This window comes from Leptosomus discolor, chromosome 24, assembly GCF_034619465.1.
Source record: "Leptosomus discolor isolate bLepDis1 chromosome 24, bLepDis1.hap2, whole genome shotgun sequence".
NCBI classification, from domain to species: Eukaryota; Metazoa; Chordata; class Aves; order Leptosomiformes; family Leptosomidae; genus Leptosomus; species Leptosomus discolor.
In genome coordinates, this window is record NC_141414.1 from 3,435,900 (window position 1) to 3,458,325 (window position 22,426).

A 22,426-nucleotide genomic window follows, 5' to 3' on the forward strand; every position below is an offset into this window, starting at 1 on the left:
GGTTTTATTTTGAATCTTTAGCCTAAACTGAAGACTAGGAGCACAGGAAGGCTGGAAGCAATCAGCACGAAAAGCAAACTGTAACCTAGAAGAACGAGGTGGGGTTTTACAGTATCTGAAGAAATTAAATTTAAATGCAAGTTTTCATGTGAGGTGGGGTGAAAAACAACTTAATCCAAGGCCTGCAGGAGAGAGGGATAACATGTGCCTGAATGGCAGCCGCTCCTCTAAAGGGGAAGGGAATGCATTGCAGGAAGAAGTGGCAAGTGCTGCCTTAATGTTTTCTGTTGGAGCTCCTGCTTTTGGTTGCTTTGACTTGACAAGATAACGGTCTCCCAACGTCCTGTGCCTTATGGGTGGCCTCTGAGTTCTGGCAAAACTGATGCACCCATTTTGGTGAAGAGGAAGCCAGTAAGTATTGCCCCATCCAAAACTTCAGAGCTCGGTCAGGTCCAGCCTTAAATGGCATTACAGTATCTGCAGGACGGTTCTGTTCATCAGACCTGCCTTTTTGTCTTCCCATGGAGAGCCATTGACACCTGACTGCTCTAAGCCTTCCAACTTCAGTTTTGCTCTGCTTTGTAAAAATAACTCCCCTGTTAAAACCTCCCGGGCCTCACCTGTGAGGCTGGAGGAGCCTCGCTGCTTGGTGGGTGCAGAGCTCTAGGCTTGAGCCATCTGGCCTGGAAGATGACTAGGTTGGGAGCCAGGAAATGTAGAGTTTAAGCCATGGGAGTTCCCATGCCAGCCCTGCGTATCGTACGTTCCCCACTGAGAGCTGTTACGTAGCTGTTGGCCAGCGTTACTGCACGCTTCTGTCTCTTCCTCCCACCCCACAATGCACACCGCCATCCTAAAACAGAGAGCCGGCAGCTACCAGCTGAGCTGGGAGGGGAAACCTGAGCGAGAGACCGGCTTGTCCTCCTGGAGATGCTTTTCAGAGTGAACGTACGATGTTTGCGTGCCCGGCTGTGGTTCCCTCTCTGAACGCAGGAGCAGGTTGTGCTGCTGCCCCCCCACTTGGCAGGTCAGTGGCAGTGTGTGTTTGGCTGATCTGGTGTTATGGTTCAGGGGAACTACTTCACTTCTGGTTTTGTTAAAGGCTTAGCAAACAGCGTTAAAGATCCTGTGAGATTCTTCTGTGTAGTTCAGAAATGCTAGACTGAAGCTCACTCAATGCTGCCGTCCTCAGTCACTTTATTCTAGACCTGTTCTTCGTAAGGCATCCTCAGTTTTTCCTTGTATGGGGCAGATGTTGAATAAAGCCCTGAGAAGGGCTCAGGAGTTCAGTTGTTCATGGTTCAGGACTCTGTTTCAGGACCTGCGAGACCAGAAGCTGTTCCCAGTGGCACCTCGAGCTGACAGAGTTATGTCACTGCACATGCATGAGCCGTGTCGCCAGCCAGACCGGGCTCCTCCGGAGACGGACACTTGTCTTTGCAGGCCAATGTTCTTCAGTTGTAGCTTTGTGTTGAGTGAATCCCTTTCCTCCTCCACTCTCACTGAAGCAGGGCTGCTCCAAAACCCACAGCCCAGGAGCTGGGGGCTCTGGAAAGCTGGGGAGAGAGCTGACCCCAGTAACTTGTTTTCTTTCGCTTAATAAGTCCACTGTCAAACACATCCTAGAAACCACAAAATCACTTCAGAAGGACCTTGACCACTCCTGTATCCCATGAAAGCCGTTTAAGGGCAGGATACAAAGGGAAAGCACAACACTTGCCCGGTGCACAACTCGTCGATGACCATCGTCTCCGTTCTTCCGAATCCCAAACTGCGCTGCTGCCGGCAGAGGGGCTGTGGCGGCACTGGGTATGAATGTGTGCGGCCGCCTCTGGGAAAATAGTGCCAGAAATCCGAAGTCTCCTCAGCACCCGGGGTGCCTTCAGGAGTTTGGGGATAACTAGTGCCTCAGTTCTGCCTGTGCAGCACTTTGGGAGCCGAAGTGCTCTTTTGGATTTTGCCCTTTTGCATCTTTAGTTTGGACACGTACCTGTACAGAGTCTGGAGCAGAGCTTGTTCCCGAATGAGTAAATAAATGGACATCGCTGCACTTGGTTAAATAGAAGTCATAAATGCCTGGCTCATCCTCCAAGTGAAAATCCTCCAGGCTGGGCTGGAGAAGCTGCTTTACTGACCTAGCTTTTGAGCAAGCTGCAGATCTGTGCCAGAAAGAGCCTGTCCTTCAGCTTGTGGCTACCTGTCTTGGAGGAGGCTGGCCATAATTGTCAGTATAATGCGACTAAAGTATCCTTGTAGCCCAGCGTAAGCACTAGGTTATCTCTTCCTGCCATCTATGTGTGTCTCACCTGTTCGTATTTCCTATTAGAAGAGGGTTTTTTAAATTTCTTTTTTTTTTTCAGGTAACTTATTTTCAGCTGATAGCTGAGTCACTAGCTGCCATGCTACAGCCAGGATACCAGGGAGAGAAGAGACTACTTGCTGAAACTTTGATTTACGATTTTTGGCAGCACACTTCATCTTCTGAGCTTGTTCTGCTGTGGCTTGTTTTGTTCCATCTGTTCAGGTACCTTTGTCAGAGCAGAGCGGGAGCACCCAGCCAAAACACTGTAGTCACAGAAAGCAGAAGTGGCCTTAACAAGGCTGGTGGGAAAAGAACATAGTGGTGAGCAATAATTGAAATTTATTCTTAACCTACAGCCTCCCGCACCTTGCGGCACCAGCTTTTGCCCTAGAGGTCCTTCCTCAGGCTCACAAGTCGAGTACGTGGTCTGTCTGGAGCTGCTGCTGCCGCTGCAGGGGACGTTTGCTCACAGAGCCCGAGTGGAGGAGAGGACTGGAGGCTTGGTACCCCTCCTGGGTACCAGCCCCCTCCATCTGGGGGAGAGAGGAGGTGTTGGCACGTCCAAGGAAGGATAGATTCCATCTGGAGGAAAGGATTTGCAGTAGCTGGGATGGATTAAGCAGAGTTTGCTCCTAAAGAGCTGGCTGGCCCTCACTGCAGCTTGCTGTAGGGTTTGGATGGGTTGTCTGAAATCGGTGTTGCCCGTGCAGGAGGAGGGTGGGAGGGTGCTGTGGCGAGGGCAGAGGACACGCTGGTGGGAAGCAGCAAAAGGCCAGCCAGAGCTTGCCTTCTGCCGCAGGTGAGCCGGGGTAGTTAATTCGGAACAAGAGCAAGAAATCCGTGATAGCTTGGTGCCGAACGAGCTCAGGTGAGCCCTGCGGGCGGCCTGGAGAGCTTGAATTCCTGGTTGTTACGGCAGCAAAAGCTCAGGTTTATTGAGAAGTAGATCTCTGGAGTGAAGATGTCTCACTGCTCTGCTTTTCCTCGCGTGTCTTTTTGACTGCATGTTTTTAGTGGGACCTGGTCAACTTGACAGCTACATCTGAACCGGGAGCAGGGCTTGCTCTTTGAGGGGCTGTACCACAAACCCATGCTCTAAAAACAGGGCCAGAAATTCAACCTGATGCTTTTGCTTTGACGTTTGGTTTTGAAACGGGTAGAAGTTACAGATGTCCCCCCCACCTCCTCTCCCACCCAGCCCTTGTCCTCAGCGTTGCGATGCAACTCTCTCCGGCCGTGTGCGTGTTGCAGTTAGCAGCAGCACCTCTGGCAACCTGGAAGTGTTTGGTGGAGGAGCGTTGGCTCAGCCTGATGTGAGCAGCCTAGCAGAAGGACTGTATATCCAGTGACGCATGTTGTGTGCGACCCCATTCTGAAATCCCCTTTCAAGTCTTCAGTGTTTGAGCACCCTTGGAAAATCTCTGTCAAGCGACATTAGCAAGAGCAGAATTAAATCTTAGAGGATTTAGCTGAGCAGCTTTGGCTACGGAGTAAATCAGGAAATACCCTACTCATTAAAAATCCAGGTGCATCTTCTGGATGACTTGTGAAGGGTGGCCTGCAGACAAAACAACTGTTTTCCCTTTGGAGATTGCTGAGCTCCCACAGTTTTAAAGTTTGTGCTTATTGTGGTAACTTCAGTATATCCTGGTATTGTGGTAGGTGGTTATTGTGAAACTTCAGGTAGGTTTCTTTACCCGCTGTCACTGTAGCAACTGGACTTCAACACTTCTTTTACAAGGTCAGAAAATGGAAAATTAGGGGAGGTGGATATCTTTCTTGAGTTGCATTGTTCTATTTTAATGTAGTTTAGTCTGAGAATAATTCTTGATGGTGAGTGAGCAAGGGGAGTAAGCTCTCTAGCAGGTAACATCTATAGGAAGACTTTTAAATGGTGGAAGCTGTAAACAATCTGACCCGTCCCTCCTGGATCAGAGGTGCTGACTTTTAGCTGCAGAACCCTCTGTGAGAAAGGGCTGACACCTAAAATAGGCCGATAGTTTGTCACTGTCTCGTATGGCTTGTGATCCGGTGCTCTTTGTATCTGCTGTGCTGCTCCTGCAAGCAGCTTGAATGATTTCTTTGACTTGCCAGTGCTCTCCCAAGACCGGTGGAGATCCTTTGGAGGGATACCCAGAACAGCAATACTGTGAAGGGAAAGCAAGCTGATGTTGTGCAAAGGCTGCTCTCTAGTTAAACGGGTTTTGCCCTCTCAGTAGCAGTGTCCTGCGCTGTTTATCAGCTGAAGAAGTTTTGGGATTGGCTACAGTGAAGTTCTCCTGTTTCCAGCCTCCTTGTCCCATGCCTGGTACCAGCCTTGCAGATAACCTCACAGAGACAGCGAGTTGCAGAGGGAGCTCGTGAAGGTCGGGTGGTGGTGAAGAGCCTCCAGCAGCGCTAATCCCTACCTGGCCGGGAGGTGCTGAGGTCTGATGTTAAGCCTCGTGCAGCTAAAGCACTGAGCCATGCCACGCTGCAAACCTCATGTATTTGGGGCATAAAAACTGCTCTGGCAAGCAGCGTGTAACCTCAGATTAGTCAGCTCGTGCTTCTCTCTCTTCATTAGTGGCACTTGGAGAATAGCATAATGGAGGATGCAGCTGAGCATCCTTTCCCTGCACAGAGGTAGGACGCTGCACGCGTTCAAAGTGCTGAATCCTGCTTTTAGGCAGGAGCCTGCAGACAGGGAGATGGCAATGCTCAGAAAACAAAGGAGGGAAGTGAATTCTGGACCAAGGCTTCGCAAAGCTGTCTTGTGCTTCTCTGACCTGGGGTTGGGAAATGGCTCTCTGGGGCCTTGTGGCAGCTGAAAACTCCATCTGAACACACAAAAAGAGTCCCAAGGGCTGCCTGGGGTCATGTGCTACATTCAGGTCCCTGATGTTTTTGCAAGGCGACTAGAAAGGCAACAAGGAGGTTTTCTGTCTTCTCACTGCTGAACTACAGCTCTCCCAGCAGCCAGGAGATGCTCCAGTGAGTGGGGTTGGTGGGTTGGGACCCGCTAATAGGGGCTGCAAAGGTAAGGGGGCAACTGGATGTTGCTCTAGCTCTTCTGGATGATTGTCGTGAATGTGACTTCAAAGCCCTTCAGCCTTTTATGGCCTCACTCTAAACTGGCCTTGTGGTTTTAACGTGGTGCCGCTGTGCCTGGGTGTCATCACAGGCGTGGAGAGCTGGCTCTGTCCTGGAGAGGTTGCGCTCCCTGCTGCAACGTTTGCTGTCTCTAATTAGTCCTAATCAAGCTTTGCTGTGACTTCTGGTAGACAAGATTTGGACTTGAAGGTTGTAATAAAGACAATAGCCAGAGGCTAGGAAGGGGCTGGTGTCCCTAACGCCGCTGCCCCGGGCACCTCACCTTTCTGCCTCCGCTGCCCACGTGGGGAGAGCGCTCGGCCGCTCGGGACGTGCCGGGGAGCGTGTGTTGTTCCACTCCACAATCCCCCCGTGACCGGCGGCGTGGAAGGGAGCAGGAACACTGTGTTCAGATAAGACTGCACCTTTCCCATCTAGCAGATGTTCGCCTGAACATCCCACTGGATTGCATAATTACAGAGTTGGATGTGGAGCCGAACGGCTGCAGCCTTTTCCGCTCCTGGGTGTCAGCTATTGTGTGCTCGTCTTGATGAGATTTTTGTTTTGCTTTTTTGTCAGCTGTGTCACACGGTTCGGGCTAGGCACTCCAAAATTGTTCTTTTTTTTTTTTTTTTTTTTCCTACACGCAGCTGATCCAAGACAAGAAAACAAATCAGTTCTTTTAAAATTTCATTTCCCTGGTCTTGTCCTGCTCGTTCCTCGCTGTAATTGGGCTTCCGTGCTGTAAGCGCTTCTCTGGTGAGTTGTCAAGGAAACGTTTTAGCATGGTATGTCCTGGCTCAGCACTGTGCCTCCCTGAGGAGGGCTGCACCCAGGATGCGGTCCCACACCTGCGGCTGCGGGAGGAATGCATTAGCTCCTCGCCTGCGTCTTCAGCTTCTGCCCTGTCTCCTGAGCTGGGATAAACTGAGATTTCTTCCTGAGGCAGAAAGAGTTTCTGCATAAAAAGCAAAAATAAAATAGGCTGGTAGGTGCCTTTACTGCAGAATCGTCACTGTGTGGCTGTCCCTTGCAGCAGTGATGCTCCATAAGCTGGGTGCTTTAGAATCATAGTTTGGGCTGGAAGGGAGCGTTAAAGCTCATCTAGTCCAACCCCCCTGCAGTGAGCAGGGACATCTTCAGCTGAATCAGGTTGCTCAGCACCTCGTCCAGCCTGACCTTGAGTGTTCCCACATCGAGCACCTCTCTGGGCAGCCTGTGCCAATGTCTCACCACCCTCATCATAACAAATTTCTTCCTTATATCTAGTCTGAATCCGCCCTCTTTTAGTTTAAAACCGTTGCTCCTTGTCCTATCGCAACAGGCCCTGCTAAAAAGATTGCCCCCACCTTTCCTGCAGCCCCCTTTCAGCACTGGGAGGCTGCTAGAAGGTCTCCCTGGAGCCTTCTCTTCTCCACGCTGAACACCCCCAACTCTCTCAGCCTGTCCTCACAGGGGAGCTGCTCCAGCCCCTTGAGCATCTTCGTGACCCTCCTCTGGACCCGCTCGAGCAGGTCCCTGTCGTTCTTACGCTGAGGGCCCCAGAGCTGGCCGCAGCACTGCAGGTGAGGTGTCACCAGGGCAGAGTAGATGGGCAGAATCCCCTCCCTCAGCCTGCTGGCCACGCTGCTCTGGATGCAGCCCGGGATACAGTTGGCTTTCTGGGCTGCGAGCGCATATTCCTGGCTCATGTCCAGTTTTTCATCCACCAACACCCCCAAGTCCTTCTCCGCAGGGCTGCTCTCAATCCCTTCATCCCCCAGCCTGTGTTCATACAGAGGGTTGCCTCGACCTAGGTGGAGGACCTTGCCCTTGGCCTTGTTGAACCTCATGAGGTTCACGTGGTCCCGCTTTTCAAGCTTGTCCAGGTCCCTCTGGACGACCCGCTTTGCTCTGAGCGGCCCTGGCTGTGCTGTGCAATACAGGCCTTAAATTGCTTTATCCCTGGGGGAGTTCTGGCAAGGGAGCAGCAAGAGCGCTTCTGGAGTTTGGGGTTCGAAACCCTCAAACAGAAACCTGGAGGGGGGTGGCTGGGGCAGGACTGGGTGTGGGGCTCCCTGCTGGCTCGGGGCAGGCTGGGGGCTTCCTGCTGCCCGCCCGTCTCGGCTTGGCTGAAGAGCTCGTAGCCAGAAACTACCCAGGGTGGAAGGGAGGGAGCGATCTGTATCACTGCTCTCAAGTAGGTATCACAGCAGTGCCCCGAGGCCCCGTCCTACCTAGCCGGTACATTAAGCTCTTTCCTTTAATTTGTACAAGCCATGCCGTTCCTTTCCCTAACGAGTTTATGCTCAAATAAACAAGACAAAGGGCGTGGGAAAGGAGTGCAGCACATAGGGTTGGTGCAGCAGATCATGGTTTGCAAACGTTCTCTTCCCTCCACAAAGCGGGGGTCGTTGCTCCGTGCTTGAAACGGCAAACCGAGGCATGGAGCTGGTGTGGGCGGCGAGCGGGAGCAGAGGACAGGGAGGAGAGCAGGGCGGCCAAGGTGGGATTAAAAGGGATTACTTATCTCTGGCTGCTCCTGCGAGTCCGGTTTGAACACTGCCCAGCGCTGCCAGCATTTCTGTCGGTCTGCAAATAACTGCTGGACTTTGGATGATCCTGAGGAACGTGGAGCCACCTGCGGTGCAGCAGCATGGGAGCAGGGTCTGTCCTCCCCCTTGCCATGCTTGCCCGTAGGGGTGGAGCGGGTGCCTGAGCACTGGGCTGGCTGGGGCTCACCAGTGGAGAGAGAGTTTAGGCCGTGTTTAACTGGCCCAAGTTTTGTGTAGGTGATCACAAAAATCAGTCCGTTCCAGGGAAAAATGGATACATCAAAGCTATATGGAGAATCTGTATAACAAGCAGAATTTCTCTCTAATTGCATTATTTCCTTATTATTTTTACAAGCTATCCGGTGGCAGAAGCAGCTCTCCATGCCCAGGGTGCAGAGCAGTCGGCTCTTCTGCCAAGAGATGCTGCATTTAAGGGGGAAAAGAAACCCCAAACTTTTTATTGAGTATTGTGGCTTTCTTGATGTTTCTCATCCTAATCAAATTGTGTTGTTTTATGGGGAAAAAAAATGTGTTTAATGATTAGAAGTAGGTCATCCTGGCTACCTGGGAAGGGCAGGTTGTAAATAGCCGCCTTCTCCGGGAGGTTGCTGAGAGTCCGGCTTCTGCTCCTTGTTGTGTCTCCTCCTCTCTAATGACTGCCCTGGGCTGCCTGATCCTGCCTGCTGCTCGCTGGGAGCTGAAGCCGCACATTTTGAGTGCGAGAAGGAATTCGGCGGTTGCTTTCTGCCTTTTGACACGGCCTGATGCTCGTGCCGGCTCCTCGGGAAGCCCTGGCTGTCTGCCTGCGCTAGTTCAGCTGCTGCTTCTCAGCTGAGATGTGTTTTCTGGCATCTTCTCTGAATTGCCTCCCCCCTCCACCTTAATTTTGATTTCTTTGTATCAGCAGTCCCTTACGGGAAATAACAGTCGTCTCTCTTGATGGATGTGTTTCATTTCCAGCCTTCCTCTCTGTATTGCGACTGCGACACATCTGCTACATGGGCACGGCCTTTAACTTCCACTGCTTGTGCCTTAGCACGCTGCTGCTCGATGCTTTTGCACGTAATGCGTTGACCAGACGGGGCTGCGTTTCGAGCAGGCTGATCGAACAATAAATCGTATCATCCTGGTTGCAGTCTTCACCTCCTCTTAGTGTCTAAAGGGGTTGCTCAGGTGTGTCTTGTTCTTGATCGAATAAGTGTAAAATTAGATCCAGACCTCCTTCGGGGGGTGTGCGACTCGTCAGAATTTCACAGCTTTCTACCGGATTACGCCGGGTTAGTGTTAAATGTCAATTTTGCAAAGGCTGCTGTCAGCTCAGGAGTTTAAAAACAAAAGAACAAATCCAAAAAAAAAACCCAACAGCAACGATTGTAAACTGCTGGTCCAGCGCTTTTGCAGAACCGTGCTTTGAAAGCTCGGCCTGTTTGATTGCAATTTCTGCCGCCCTGGTTGAGAGTGAGTGGCAAACTGCAAGTTTAGTGTGTTGCGTTTTTGGAGGGGTCATGCTGGTACACCCTCCAGCTTACGTGGTGTTTATATTCTAATGTATTTTTAGTTGCAGTCACATTGTATATCTCCTCGTAAACACTTTAATAAAGCGAAGCTTTATTAAAGGGACACCATGCAGCACCATCTCTGACTGGAGAAAGAAGTCCAGATAAATCTACCAGTTGTTTGCTTTGACTTCTCTAGAGCATCATAAAGCATCACTTACAATTTATAAATATATGTGTGTGTGTGTGTATACATCTGTCTTACAAAGAAGCCTTCTTTATTAGATCTTAAACGAGGCTTTTCCTGGATGATTTTTTAACTCCTGACATCACTTGCATTTCCCTGATGACATCTAGAGAGGCTGTGGGCTGGAGAAGCTGAGGGAGCTGCTCTGATCCCAACCCTGCACCATTTTGTGAGTTCAGACGCGCCGATGAGGCCATCGAGGCTGACGAACCTGGTAACGATGAGGGTTTCCTTCGTGAGCGGGAGCCCTCCTGCCAGCCTGGGTTGTGCTTTGCTTACTGTGCGAGTGATCAAGCGTAGCTAAATGGGGGGTGAGGGGCCTAAAAAAAGGCCTGAACACCAATTTGTTGACGCAATGTGTTGCGTAAGAGGAGAAATGGGTTATCTCGGGCAGGTTTACGCTCATCTGGCGCAGTAGAGCTAAAACTCAAAAGTCTTTTTCTGTGTCGGACAGTAGACGTGCAGAGGGTTTCCAGGAGTAAATTCATCCCTGTCTTGGGGGGCGTCAGCATGGTGGTGGGGATGGACGAGCCGGTCGTGGCTGTGAATAGAGAAGCAGATGAAAAAAAGGGACGTTGAATCGGAGATGAGAATTGCTGAATGCTACAACTGAAGCGTTCATTTCTGAGGCTCCGGAGGAGCTCAGGCGTTGGATAGGGTCGACTCAAAGCCGTGCGCAGATGAGAAGAGGAACTGAAGGCAGCAGGTCAAGCGTGCGGGAAGCGCACTACAAAACCCAGGCAGGAGCTGGAGGCAGGGCAGAAAGCTGGGGTTTCGTCCCGGGGTTCCTCTTCCGGAGCCGCTCACCACGTTTCTGAACACACCCTCATTAAGCTACACCAAATCGGATAAGAATCATTTCAATTAGCTTGTTAAGTGTTGAAACTTCCCGCAGCAGAGCTCCTGTTCCCCGCAAACCTGAGTGCTGTCTCTCATGGCTGTATAACCCCCGAAGCTGGAGTTAAATCAGTTTTTGCAAGGCCATCTGTCAGCGTGTTTGAGATGAGCGCAGCCGAGAGCAGTGCATCGAGCAGCCAGTGGAAGATTTTTTCATTTTCTGCCTAGACAAGTCGATTTTATAAAGTGTTTTTTGGTTTGGTTTTTTTTTTTGAGGGTGGGGAGGGTTTTGCTGGTGATGCTCTTGTCCACTTGAAGCGTTGTTTCTCCTGGAGATCCGCAATTGCTCACCTCTAGTGCCTTTCCTTCGTGCAGGCGGTTGGTGTTGATTCCACATTTGGTACGTGTACAGCAGCAGACACCTAAAAGCTGGGAATGAAAGCGGCTTGTGGTAATTATCACAAAATTAAAGATAATCTCCTGCTCTGGAATTGTGACAAAGTGCAGAAAAGAGATTAGTGCGGTAGGAGAGCGGTCGCAGCCGTGGCGGGGAGAGCGTAGTCTCCCTGGCCTGGGGCCCTCTTGGCCGTGTTGTGTTCCCAGTGATTTCCAGTGTTCAACCCAGAGCATCATTTGTCCCTTTGGGTTCCTCTGTGGTCTTGAGTTGCTGTTCCAGCTTGTACCCTGAAAGTTCGTTAGCTAAATGCTGACTTAGTGGTGCCATATCTCCTGCTCCCCTGGCCGTTGTGGGGCTTCTTGTTGAATGATCATAAACTTACGTTGTCTTAGGCCAAAGAATTAGTTTTTCAGCACAAAAACTGATGCGGGGTTTGAGCTAGCGGTGGTCCCCTGAGCTGCACGCTGGTGCAGTCCCAAGGAGCTGGAGGGAGCGATGGCATTTCCCATCACCCGTGTAAGCGACGGCCCCTTGGCTGAGGGGCGTGCAGCCCAGGTGGGTGATGGAGAGGAGAGGATGAGGGCTCCTGCTCTGCTTGCCTCCCGCCCTCCTGTTTGAGATGGGGTTGTGTGATGGAGGGAGCAAGATTTCAGACCTTTGCTGCAGTCCCGTGATTCTGTTCCTGATGCGAAACTTGGGCACTAGAGAGCACAATTTAAAACAAAACAGGTAAATCTTCCTGTGCCACCACACCTTCGCACATGCAGGCCAAGCAGTTGGGCTGGAGGGGGTTGCACTGCAGGCAGTTCAGAATGCCACATTGACAAGACCAGTTTTGTCCAGTTTATGGAGATCACGACAGTGAGATGACCTCGGTGCTTCTGATTGAGAGCCGTTTCACCTCCCCTGTGACCACCAAGGGGTTTTTGTTGGGCTTGTTGGTTTTTTTGCTTCCTAGTGTCTGAATATTTCCTGAAATATGGTGGAATCGCGCTCTGTCCCAGCACTGTTGCCATCTGCAGAGCATCGTGCTCCTGTTAGGCCCAAATTCTTGCTCTGGCTCCTTTTAAAACAAACCCTGAAGCACCTCTATATGTATTCGAGGAGGCTGAGCAGTTACCCCAGCTAAACCATTGTCGTTCCTCCTTAGCCACATGAAGGAGATGCTGAAGCAGCAGCATGTTGTGCTGGATCCTCTGGGGCTTTTCCTGCTCTCCAGCCAGGAGGGTTGGATGTCTCGCACTCTCCCTGGAGAGGGACCGCTCCTCCCAGCTTGAGTGTAGATATCCCCCTTGAGTCAGAGGACTCGCGCACCAGCAGGTGGTTGTGTAATCCGCCTGTTGCTCTCACGTGGGGAAAAGTTGAGGGCTTGGAAGAGCCTTTCTTCTTCAGAGCCAAAACTGAAGCCGTGCTCTGTGGCCTCTTGCGAAATGAAGCCCTTTCTAAAGGATTGTGCATTGCTTAATGATCTGTGCTTGTAGGAGCACTTCAGACAGGGGCAGGGAGCAGCAGACTCATACCTGGAAACAGATGGTCTGAAATCTATTGCTTGGGTTTGCGTTCTTCCCTCCTAATAGCTGGGCTCTGCGTACAGAGGTGCGTGGGGGAGGCTGGGGAGCTGCCTTGGCAGGGAGTGTTGTGCGGCCGGGATGGGGCGCGGAGCTCTTCTCCAGCAGCTCTTGGTCCTTGTTCGTGGCGGCTCTCTGGAGTCAGCTGGGCTGGAGCTTGTGGTCCCACGCGCGAGGCCCTGCAGGTCAGGGGACGCCTCCCGCCGCCGGCGGCAGAGGAGCTTGTCCTCGCTGTTGCCTAAAAACGAGGAGCTCCTCGCAAACTTGGGCTCATGCGAGGAAATAGAAAATGGCCTCGTGTTAGGGGAGGCTTTGGGCCCATGTTTCCAACTCTGATGATATATCTGAAAGCTTCAGGCAAAATCCTCGTTTCTCACCATTCACTGTCATGGAGTTAACGGTGGCTTCTCCCAAAGGCGGTGGTAGAGATAAATGGTGCATTCATTTTTGTGATATATTTGGACATCAGGTTCTATAAATAGATTCAATTATCAATATGGTTTGTCAAGTGCTTTCTGCCTGGCTGGAAAGCAGTCTCATAAGTGTCTCTCTGGGCTTCTGTACGTAACCAAATCTTCAGTGTAGTGTGGACCTATTACTTAACGGTGCAGCAGGGATTTACGAGAACACTCTGCTGAGGGCTCTAGGAAACATTGTTGCTAGGAAAATTGTGCATCTTTGTGCTTCTGAATATGAAATTGCTTGGGTGACCCCTGTAACTTCAGCCTCCTGCACTACTGAAACTGAAAACTGAGCAAAACCAGCTACTTTAGGGGCTTTCCAGCTTGCTTGAAAGAACAAAGCATTAGGCTATTTTCTCGGTGTTTGTTGGTTGTTTTTTCTTCTCTGACGTCTCTACTTTTACTGATGCTCTTCCCTTCTCTCCCCAGGTCTGGCACCAAAGAAGGCAGCCATCACCGAGGTGAGATGTGTAAAGCTGGCCTTGAAAATCCCATCTTGAGAAATGAGAACACAGAGCTCTAGAAGACATTTCTGCCTGACTTTTTTGAGCAGAGATGGATTTCAAAACACATTTAAGATTACTGAAAATTTGATACCTGTTATTTGGGAGAAAGAAAATTAGTGGCAGGTCTCTGGACTCCCTGTGTTGGCATCACCACAGCCACAGAGGGGATGTGAAAGGATAATGCCCACCACATGGCCAATTTTAGCTCTGTGATCCGTGGTGTAAGCCAGTGGCTGAGGTGCCCTCTTCCACCCCAGAACCTGAAGGTGATAAATGGAGAGTTCATGTGTTGGGCATCTCCAGGGTTCTGCGTTGGGTCTCGCCCGCTCCTGGGAGCCAGTCAAGGAGGCTGTAATTTGTGAAGCCATAAAACAAGGGAATGTCTTGAGGGACTGATCTTCTCTTCACACATAATCCAGGTCGCAGGTTGCTGAATCACTGTTACCTTCTGGAGGAAAACTCTTCACAGTTGGCAGCAGGGAATCTAGTAGGAGGATCCGTGCCTGAAAGCTGTTCCCTGAAGCCCACACTTTTGGTTTAGGGCATCATGTTCAACTGATTCTTGTTTGATCTGATTTTCTGACATACCTCTTTACATTACTCACCTGGGATGATGAGCATTTATGTACATGAATAGCAAAATCTTTCCGTGAAACTGCCAGGAATGTGACACTTGATTCTTTTTTACCTTCCCAAAAATATGCGTAGTAGGAAGCTCAACTTCTGTTAAAGTTGCTTGCTTTGTTCAATCCACGAATAGCCCCATTTTTTCTTGCCCTGGGAACACAGTCAGAGGTAGAGCAAGAGTTACTGCATTTCATATGAGGGCAATCTCTTAACCAATACCTGTGCCTGTTAATCACTTTGAGAGGATGATGATGAGCCATGTGGCAAGGCAGGACGATACAGCTTGAGCTGGCGTGTAATAGGATCCAGCTTGTTGGTTAGAAGCTGCAAGGAAAGGATAAGCTGTACTGCTAATCACGACTGCGTGGAGAAGGAGTACTCAGCAGCAAGCCTGGCTGTGCTAAATGTTTAAAAGGGAGTAGGAGACAAGATTTTTGAAGGAGAAATCGGGCTGCCCCTTAGTACCAGAAGTGCAAGCAGTTTGACCAGAAATAGCTGCAAGCTCTTGATTAAAAGCTAAAACACAAAGAGCTTCTGTAGTCTGAACAGTTATACGTTGTCTGCTGTAGACATCAGTTCTGAGATGGGTCTGTGCAGCACTTGAGAGAGAGAGTGATATAATATTGCCACTTGGGAAATGACCTTGGATCTCTCTGCACGCTGCGTAAAGGAACATCCAAAGCCTGGCTGTTCTTTAACGTAACAGACCCCTGAATGTCGCTGGGTTTAGTTTTAGCCCTCCGCTGGGGTGGTGGGAGAGCTGGCGAGGCGGTGAAGCGTTGCCCCGTGGCAGAGTATAGAGGCCTTAGGCCTGGGGTTGCGAAAGGAGCTGTGTCGAACTGCACAAAACATGGTGACATTGGCTTGTTAAAGGGTGCAGCTGCAATCTGCTCCCTCCTGGATCGGCAAAAAAAAGGCCCAGGCAGACTCCGAAGTAGAAGGGGGGGGGGGGAATGGGGCGGGAGTAGGTTTGTTCTCCCTCTGAAGTGCTGGCAGTCCCGTAGTGTTTCTGTAAACTCTTTGCAAAACTTCAGGAAGAGCTGTTAGTGCGGTTCACCCTGTGTGGGCTTGTCCTTTGAATTGTAAACAAATGAGGTCTTGCTTAAATGGATTATCTCCATGTGAACACAGGAGTGGGGTTGTGTTGTCCCTGTTATCTGCCTTACTTCTCCAGTGAAGCGTGAGGTATTAGTATGACACCTGAGGGCATAGGATTTTTAAAAATAAACTTCTTTCGCTGCTTGATTTAATACATCAGTATTTCAAATCAATGAGAAACCACAGTCGAGTGATGGGGGAATCTTGGCAGCTGGGAAGCAAATGGATCTTTCCTGGGCTCAGCATCTTTGCTGAGGGCTCTGCCCAGTTAGTACTGGGGGTGTCAGGTGGAGCGGCTCGGGTATTCTAACCCTTCCTGTCTTAAGGGATGGATGTATAATTCAAACAGCCTTGTTTAAAGCTTGCTGGTGCCAATTACATCAGCACTCTGCATATTTTTTTCTCCAGCGGTAGAGAACGATCCCTCTATCCTTTACAACCGTGATAGCGTGGTTGTGCCTGTGCTCCTCTGCTGGTTCTCATCAGCCAGGTCAGCTCCTGTTCTGGCCTTTAGCCATACTCTTTCTTTGCAGGGACCATCGCTACCGGGACAGCCTGGCCAAGGAAAGAAGATAGGTCATCGAGGCGTTGATGCTTCTGGTGAAACCACCTACAAAAAGGTTTGTTTGTGGGGAGCGGGGAGCGGCAGCTATGTGTAGGTGGCAGGCTGAGAAGTTGGGGCCCAATAGCTACCAATCTGATTTAGATTTTAAGCAGCACCCTTGTACTGCATAATCTTGCAAACAGCAAACCTGGAAGCCTTGATCCATCTCTGCAGCAGCTGGTTGAACTTGTTTGGCAGTATGTAGTGCCTGAGGCGACCCCCCAGAAGTTCTAGGCATGACTGCGTTGTAATATAGGGGACGTTATTGCGGTAATCTGCTGGGAAATGCTTACTGACTGCTCTTTTCTTTCTGCCAGACCACCTCATCCACTCTGAAGGGGGCCATCCAGCTAGGTATTGGATACACTGTTGGCAATCTGAGCTCCAAGCCGGAGAGAGATGTCCTGATGCAGGACTTCTACGTGGTGGAGAGCATTTTTTTCCCAAGGTAAAGGAGAGAGGGCAAACAAAACAAACAAGTTACTACTTTTCCTCTCACTGATTTTTCAAGAGAGCATCTGTCTGTCTTTAGGTCTGGATGTTTTAAGTGTGCATCCATTACATACAAACACAACAACAGGCAGCGTTAGATTCTGCTGTACGCTGGCTTGCGAGGAAGCACAATGTAAGATGCAGTTGGGTTTGTTAGTCTCCTACCTGCTTTTCTGCCTCTCTGTCTAGAATTTCTCCCACAAAATTATACCTCCTTTGAGATGGAAGAAACTCGTTCTGGGAGCTCTTAACTCTGTAAATAAACAAAGCTCATAAAAGCGATATCCTCTGTGTAAATACATTCTACTTGGCAAGTGGTTGTTCCTTGCGCTCTTTGGAAATAAGATTTTGGCAGATAATTTAAAACCTATTTCCCTGTTGTCCTGCCACAGAAGGAAGATACGTTGTTGTTGTTGTTGTTGTTGTTGTTGTTGTTGTTCCTAAGATGTCTTGTTGCAAGGCTCAATTCATGTTAAATATGCAGAAGCCTTGATGTGACTGTACCTACCTGGTGAGTGGTAATACAGAGGCTCATGTCTGTTCTGTGCAGTGAAGGCAGTAATCTCACCCCGGCTCACCATTATGCTGACTTCAGGTTCAAGACCTATGCACCAGTGGCTTTTCGGTACTTCCGAGAACTCTTTGGGATTCGTCCAGATGATTATTTGGTATGGAGATGTTTTTTGATTTCTCTGTCTTTCCTCCTTTATTTGGGATGATCTAGAGCAATATAAGAAATTTGCCCCTAAATCACAGCTATCAGCAATTTTTGCCTAAAAGGGACCGAAAAGGGTTGAGGAATCATTCTGATCCCAGCAAGGAGTGGGAACAGGCTGTGGATTTAGGGACTCTGTTGAGTTTAGGAGGAGATCCCATGATGGTCCCAGCCAGACCAGCACCACTCAGCCCAAGTCTTTATTTGCTGAGAGGCAGCTGCTGGCTTACACTGGAGGGGAGCGAAATGATCTGCATACAGTGTGTGCTGTGTGAGCTACGTGATGGGCTTCCTCCTCTGTTGCTTGTGGTGACAATAACTTACTGTGTTTACAAGCAAAAGGAGTTGTGTTCTGCTGGGTGCAACCCTGTAATGTCCCCTGGGGCTCTGAGGACAAAGATGGGAATTTTTCCTTGTGTACTCACTGGAGAGCTATGCGAGGGTAGTTATGTTAATCATCTTACAAAGACAGACTAAAATACAGCTTGTTCTTGTGCTCAGAAAGCTCCTCAGAGCTGGAAAGGCTGTTTTTAAAATACTTGGTAGTACAAGCTGTTGGGGTTGGAGTACACTGGGGTTGAATTTGGTCCCTTGCATGTATGTGACGTTCTGCTCTTTAGAAAAAGACGTTTGTTGAAGCAGGGAAAGGAACACCGCATCCAAATGAGTGCCTGCCCTCTCCCTTTTCTAATAGCCCTGTCTTTTCTGACTTCAGCTGCAGACAGGGGTAATTGTAGCTGAACACCTACCAGTAGAAACAAATCTGTGCCGTTGCGTGGTTTGACAGCAACAGTGGTCCCCATCTGTGCCATCCAAGATAATGCTCACAGATTTGATGAGTGGTTCAAAACTTGGGTGAGGCAAAGAGCCTGCCTCAACTGCAAAGGTCACGGCTCTGATTTGTTGCTTCTGCTTCCCCTGATTCTCTCTTGCCTGCCACAGCAGCAAATGCCTTTAATTATGCATGAGATAATTAACTTGATAAAGTCCTGGATCATTAATCTGTGCAGGGCTGAAAGCCGTTTTCAGTACCTAATGATGAGCATTTAATTTATTGCTCTGATTATGTCCCCTACCCTACCTCCCTCTCCCCATCTTACCTCTTGCTGTGGCAACTTTGACGTGATACTGCCCCGAACCCACTCGAGCTGGGGGTTGGTACCTTGCTGCAAAGTGCACGTACGTGCTTGCACTTTCTTTTATTTTTTTTTTTCCTCCTGCTAGGCATGTCCTCATGTGAGGACCTGTTGTTTGCGTACTGATGTCCAGAAATGCCCTCCCAATTCGATTCCCAGTGCCGTACCCCTTACTGGGCTTGCTCAGCGCGGACCCCTCTGTGTGTTGGGACACCTGGCCCAACACTTTTCACGTGTTCCCAGCAGGATTGAGGGGTGAGAGGTGGCTGTAAAAATCCTCCGTAACAGGGGAGCACGAGGCCAGAGGAGGCTGCTGAGAACAGCCAGGCCATTGTGTTCCCTCCAGCACGGTGATAAGTCGTACCCTGAGCAGACTGTCATGTCTCTTAAAATCCCATCTTTCTGTCTGCGCTTGCGGTAATGTGCTGAAAGAAGCCTAAATGTGATACAGGCACAATGGGAAAAGATAAGATGTCGTTATGAAGCCTGGATGTTGCTGACAGCAGATGATTAGCTTGATTCTGAGCAGTTGGGATGCTCTGAACTGTAGTCTTGGTCTCTAATTGTAAATTGTCCGTCAGCTTTGCTGCTTAGACCTAACCTGTAATGAAAATAGGCCTCACCTAAGCTTTGCTACCCCTTAATCTCACAGGGAGGCAGCCTGCCTGCTGGGGAAGGCCCCCAAGGGTGTAGAACTCAATGTGCAATGAGTGGGGGCCAAAACCATCATCTTTTTTTTGTTTTCCTCCCTAGTATTCATTATGCAACGAGCCTCTGATAGAGCTGTCGAACCCTGGTGCCAGCGGCTCCCTCTTCTATGTCACCAGCGACGATGAATTCATCATAAAAACTGTGATGCACAAGGAAGCTGAATTCCTACAGAAGCTCCTTCCTGGCTACTACATGGTGTGTATCACCCAGCACCTTGGACCTGACTTGGGTTTGCTGTGGCAGCTTTTTCTGTCCAAAGCATCACACAGGGCATGTCCTCCACCCGGGTTTCTTGTCCCTGGCACAGGGAGGGCAGGCCACAAAGTTAACAGTGTGTCACGAAGCCAGCCCCAGAAGCACAAATCCTGCCAATTATTTGCAAACTGCGTGGGTAAACTTGAGGCAAGTGACTGTGCCATAGCCTGTAGGCGTGTTCTGGCCTGAAAATGGCTTCTCACCTGTGTTTCTGGGTGTCCTTTTCCCAGCACTAGTTCCTTGTTCTTCGCTTGGCACCATGCCTCTGCCTCAGCTCGGGTTGGAGGATGGCTGTTGACTGCGGTAACACAACCACCTCGGTTTTGTGGGGAAACCACTGCTGTCCCTGGGTATCTCCCACATCTGCTGTTTTACAGAGTTGCTCTGAAGGCGGTTGCTGGTTGTCCTGCCTCCCGCTGGCTGCAGCACCAAGCTGAAGGTTCCCACTTTGCAGATCCACTGCGCTGCAGATAGTTGTTGCCTCAACCTTGGGGCTAGCAAGGCAATAGACTGAGACCCAGCAGACTTGCACGTGGTGGTGACAAGGAGGAGATCAGAACCAAGCCCGGCATGTAAACCAGGAGCTGCTTCCCTGCATAACTGTGGTGGAGGGTCCAGCCCTAGAGATGAGGGCACCACAGTTCAGTTAGAACCACCCAGGGATTTGTTTGCTGTGGAGATGCTGAGCAGAAGGTGATGGCAGGCGACGTTAATGCTGCCCCATCTGCCTGCATGCTGCAGTGGATTGGATTTACGTGGTCGTACGCTGTTTTTATGAAAATACTTGCCTCGCTCAATATTTACGGGGGAAAATGTGCCAAAGTGAGACAAGGTGTTGGGTGTCTGTGTATAACTGACAACCAGCGACTTGCCTTTGCAAGTGACGGTCGAGTTCCTGGACAGGATGAGCTTTCTTGGAAAGCATCGCCTAACGTATGCAGTAAATCAGGTGGAAGGTTTTGAACGGGAAAGGAGTTGCACTGTTGTCCTGAACTCTGCCGTTGTCCTGGCCAGCAATCAACGAATGAAGGCGCACTTACCTGTCTGGTGCCGAGTTGGGTGCTGCTTGTCGTAGCATCCCAGTGTTTGTGGGTTGCTGTAGTGCCAGCACTTGATCTCTCTGCTGTTCTTGGGAAACCCATCTGGTGCGAAAGGAGTTGGTGGAAAGGAGAAGCAGAGTGGTTTCGTCCTGAGTTACTTTCCAGCTGGGCAAGTGCTGTTTGTGTTCGGTCTTGCCTGTCTCTGTTGCTTTTGGCTGGCACCACGTTGAACAGTGCACCCGCAAAGAGGGCTCGCTCCTGTGCCCAGTTAGGTGAGACGAGGAGGGGCATGAAATTTTAATACAGTCGTGCTTCTGCTGCCTGTCAGAGAATCTGTCAGGTCTGTCCTTTCTTTCGTAGCGGGCAGAGATGTTCTGTTTCCTTCCCAAACTTTCCCAAAGCTGAACAAGCAAATCACGCCTGTCGTGTCATTCCTAATAATACCGCTGCCTAAAAAAAGGACATGATAGCAGAGCAGGATATCCATGCTCTCTCTGGCCAACTGTGTTTTATAAAGCAACTCTGCAAAAGGAGGAAACAATTTATGTTGTTTTCTTAAAAAAATACCCTGTCCCTGGTTTATTCTTGGCCAGAGAACAGCTCTTGATTTCTGACACTTCTGAAGAGATGAAGATAGCTGTTATTTTTAAACCTGAAGTTCCCACTTACTGTGTTTATTTGTCTTACAGTTTGGTTTCCCTTTTTTAGCTGCTGTTGATGGGGAAAGCGGGGAATTTCCAGACTTGGTTATTTGCCCAGAGAGTGCTGAACATCTCATTCCCTGTATTCAAGGCATAATGGTATTTTCAGGTCCTAGAGCCACTGAAATGCGAGAGTCTGTCAGATATGTACAGTAAGATCTCATGTAAAGTTCAGAAAATCCTTAGGTGAAGAACCCCCAGTCTGACTGCTCCGAGATCTGTTAAGATGCTTTGTGTTGAACGCAGTGGGAGTCTTCTGCCGCAATCACCTTTCCCCCTGCTTTTTGCCAACCCTGCTGCAGAACCTGAACCAGAACCCACGGACGCTGCTGCCGAAGTTTTATGGACTGTACTGCGTGCAATCAGGGGGCAAAAACATCCGCGTGGTCGTGATGAACAACATTCTGCCTCGTGTGGTGAAAATGCACCTGAAATTTGACCTGAAAGGCTCGACCTATAAACGCCGGGCATCCAAGAAGGAAAAAGAAAAGTCCAGCCCTACGTACAAGGACCTAGACTTCATACAAGACATGCCCGAGGGCCTGATGTTGGATGCAGACACCTTCAGTGCATTGGTGAAAACGTTGCAACGAGACTGTCTGGTAAGGAGGGGACAGCTTGGGGAGCAGGTTAATGAAGTTCTCTGGCTCTCGAGCATGAGGAAGCGCAAACGATTGAGGCCCTTGCTAATCTGCTAATCCCAAAGCAGGATAAATCCCTTCTACTGCCCTTTTCCCTGAAGCGAAGCAGTGGAGTTGTATCTCACAACAGCCTCTGAGGACCAAGGCTGTGTTTCTTTGCCCGGTGCATCAAATTGTGGCACCCTGCTCCACCTGTAGCTGGGGCGAAAGGCATTTTTGCTATGCGGTGTGCAGCAGATGCATGGTACAATGGTGTTATTTGGAAGCCTTCAGCCCTTTGGGTTGATTGTGGGATGGCCAAACTCTATGCAGTCAAGTCCAGAGATGACTGTTGGTTCAGAAATGTTCAGGCTCTGGTGAAGGAGTTGTTAGTGGGAAAGTGGACGGGCTGATCCGTGCTTTGGGATCTGTGCTGTGTTTGAGCTGCTGGCCTGATGTTTTGTCTTTGTTCTTAAACTCAATACTAACCTGTAGGTGTTGGAAAGTTTTAAAATCATGGACTACAGCCTCCTGCTTGGGGTTCATAACATAGACCAGCAAGAACGGGAGCGGCAGTCTGAGGGAGCCCACAGCACGTCGGATGAGAAGCGTCCCGTGGGCCAGAAGGCACTTTACTCCACGGCCATGGAGTCCATCCAGGGTGGGGCTGCCCGGGGGGAGTCCATAGACACGGACGACACGTAGGTGAAAACCTGGTTCTCTTGCACTGCTGGGAGGGGCAGAGGCGGAGGCTGGAGCAGTAAATCCCTAGTGAGGCCCGTGTGAACCCTTAGAGGGAGCATCTCTCCGGGGATTATGGTGCTGCTGCCAGTAAAGCAGCGTGGTGTGAAAGGGGAAAGCTGGGGTGGGAAATATTTCTGTAAGACTCCAGCCTCGTGGTGACCTCTCTTCGTGGGCCAGTCTGTAGGTTGTCAGCTCCTGCAACAGTCCCTGGACATCCAGCCGTGCTCTGGGGAGGAGAAGCTAGCTCGGTTCTAGCTCAGCAT

At 50.0% G+C, this 22,426-nt stretch overlaps 1 protein-coding gene across 1 annotated transcript in view; it reads left to right on the plus strand.

Moving 5' to 3' along the window:
- The window catches only part of PIP5K1C (phosphatidylinositol-4-phosphate 5-kinase type 1 gamma), a 47,887-nt gene that overhangs the window by 12,934 nt on the left and 12,527 nt on the right, over positions 1-22,426 (plus strand). The window contains exons 3-9 of the mRNA XM_086477732.1: positions 13,344-13,375; positions 15,679-15,765; positions 16,067-16,197; positions 16,792-16,909; positions 18,846-18,998; positions 21,102-21,401; positions 21,915-22,120. Coding sequence (XP_086333858.1) covers positions 13,344-13,375; positions 15,679-15,765; positions 16,067-16,197; positions 16,792-16,909; positions 18,846-18,998; positions 21,102-21,401; positions 21,915-22,120 — 1,027 coding nt within the window. The remainder of the gene's footprint in view (positions 1-13,343; positions 13,376-15,678; positions 15,766-16,066; positions 16,198-16,791; positions 16,910-18,845; positions 18,999-21,101; positions 21,402-21,914; positions 22,121-22,426) is intronic.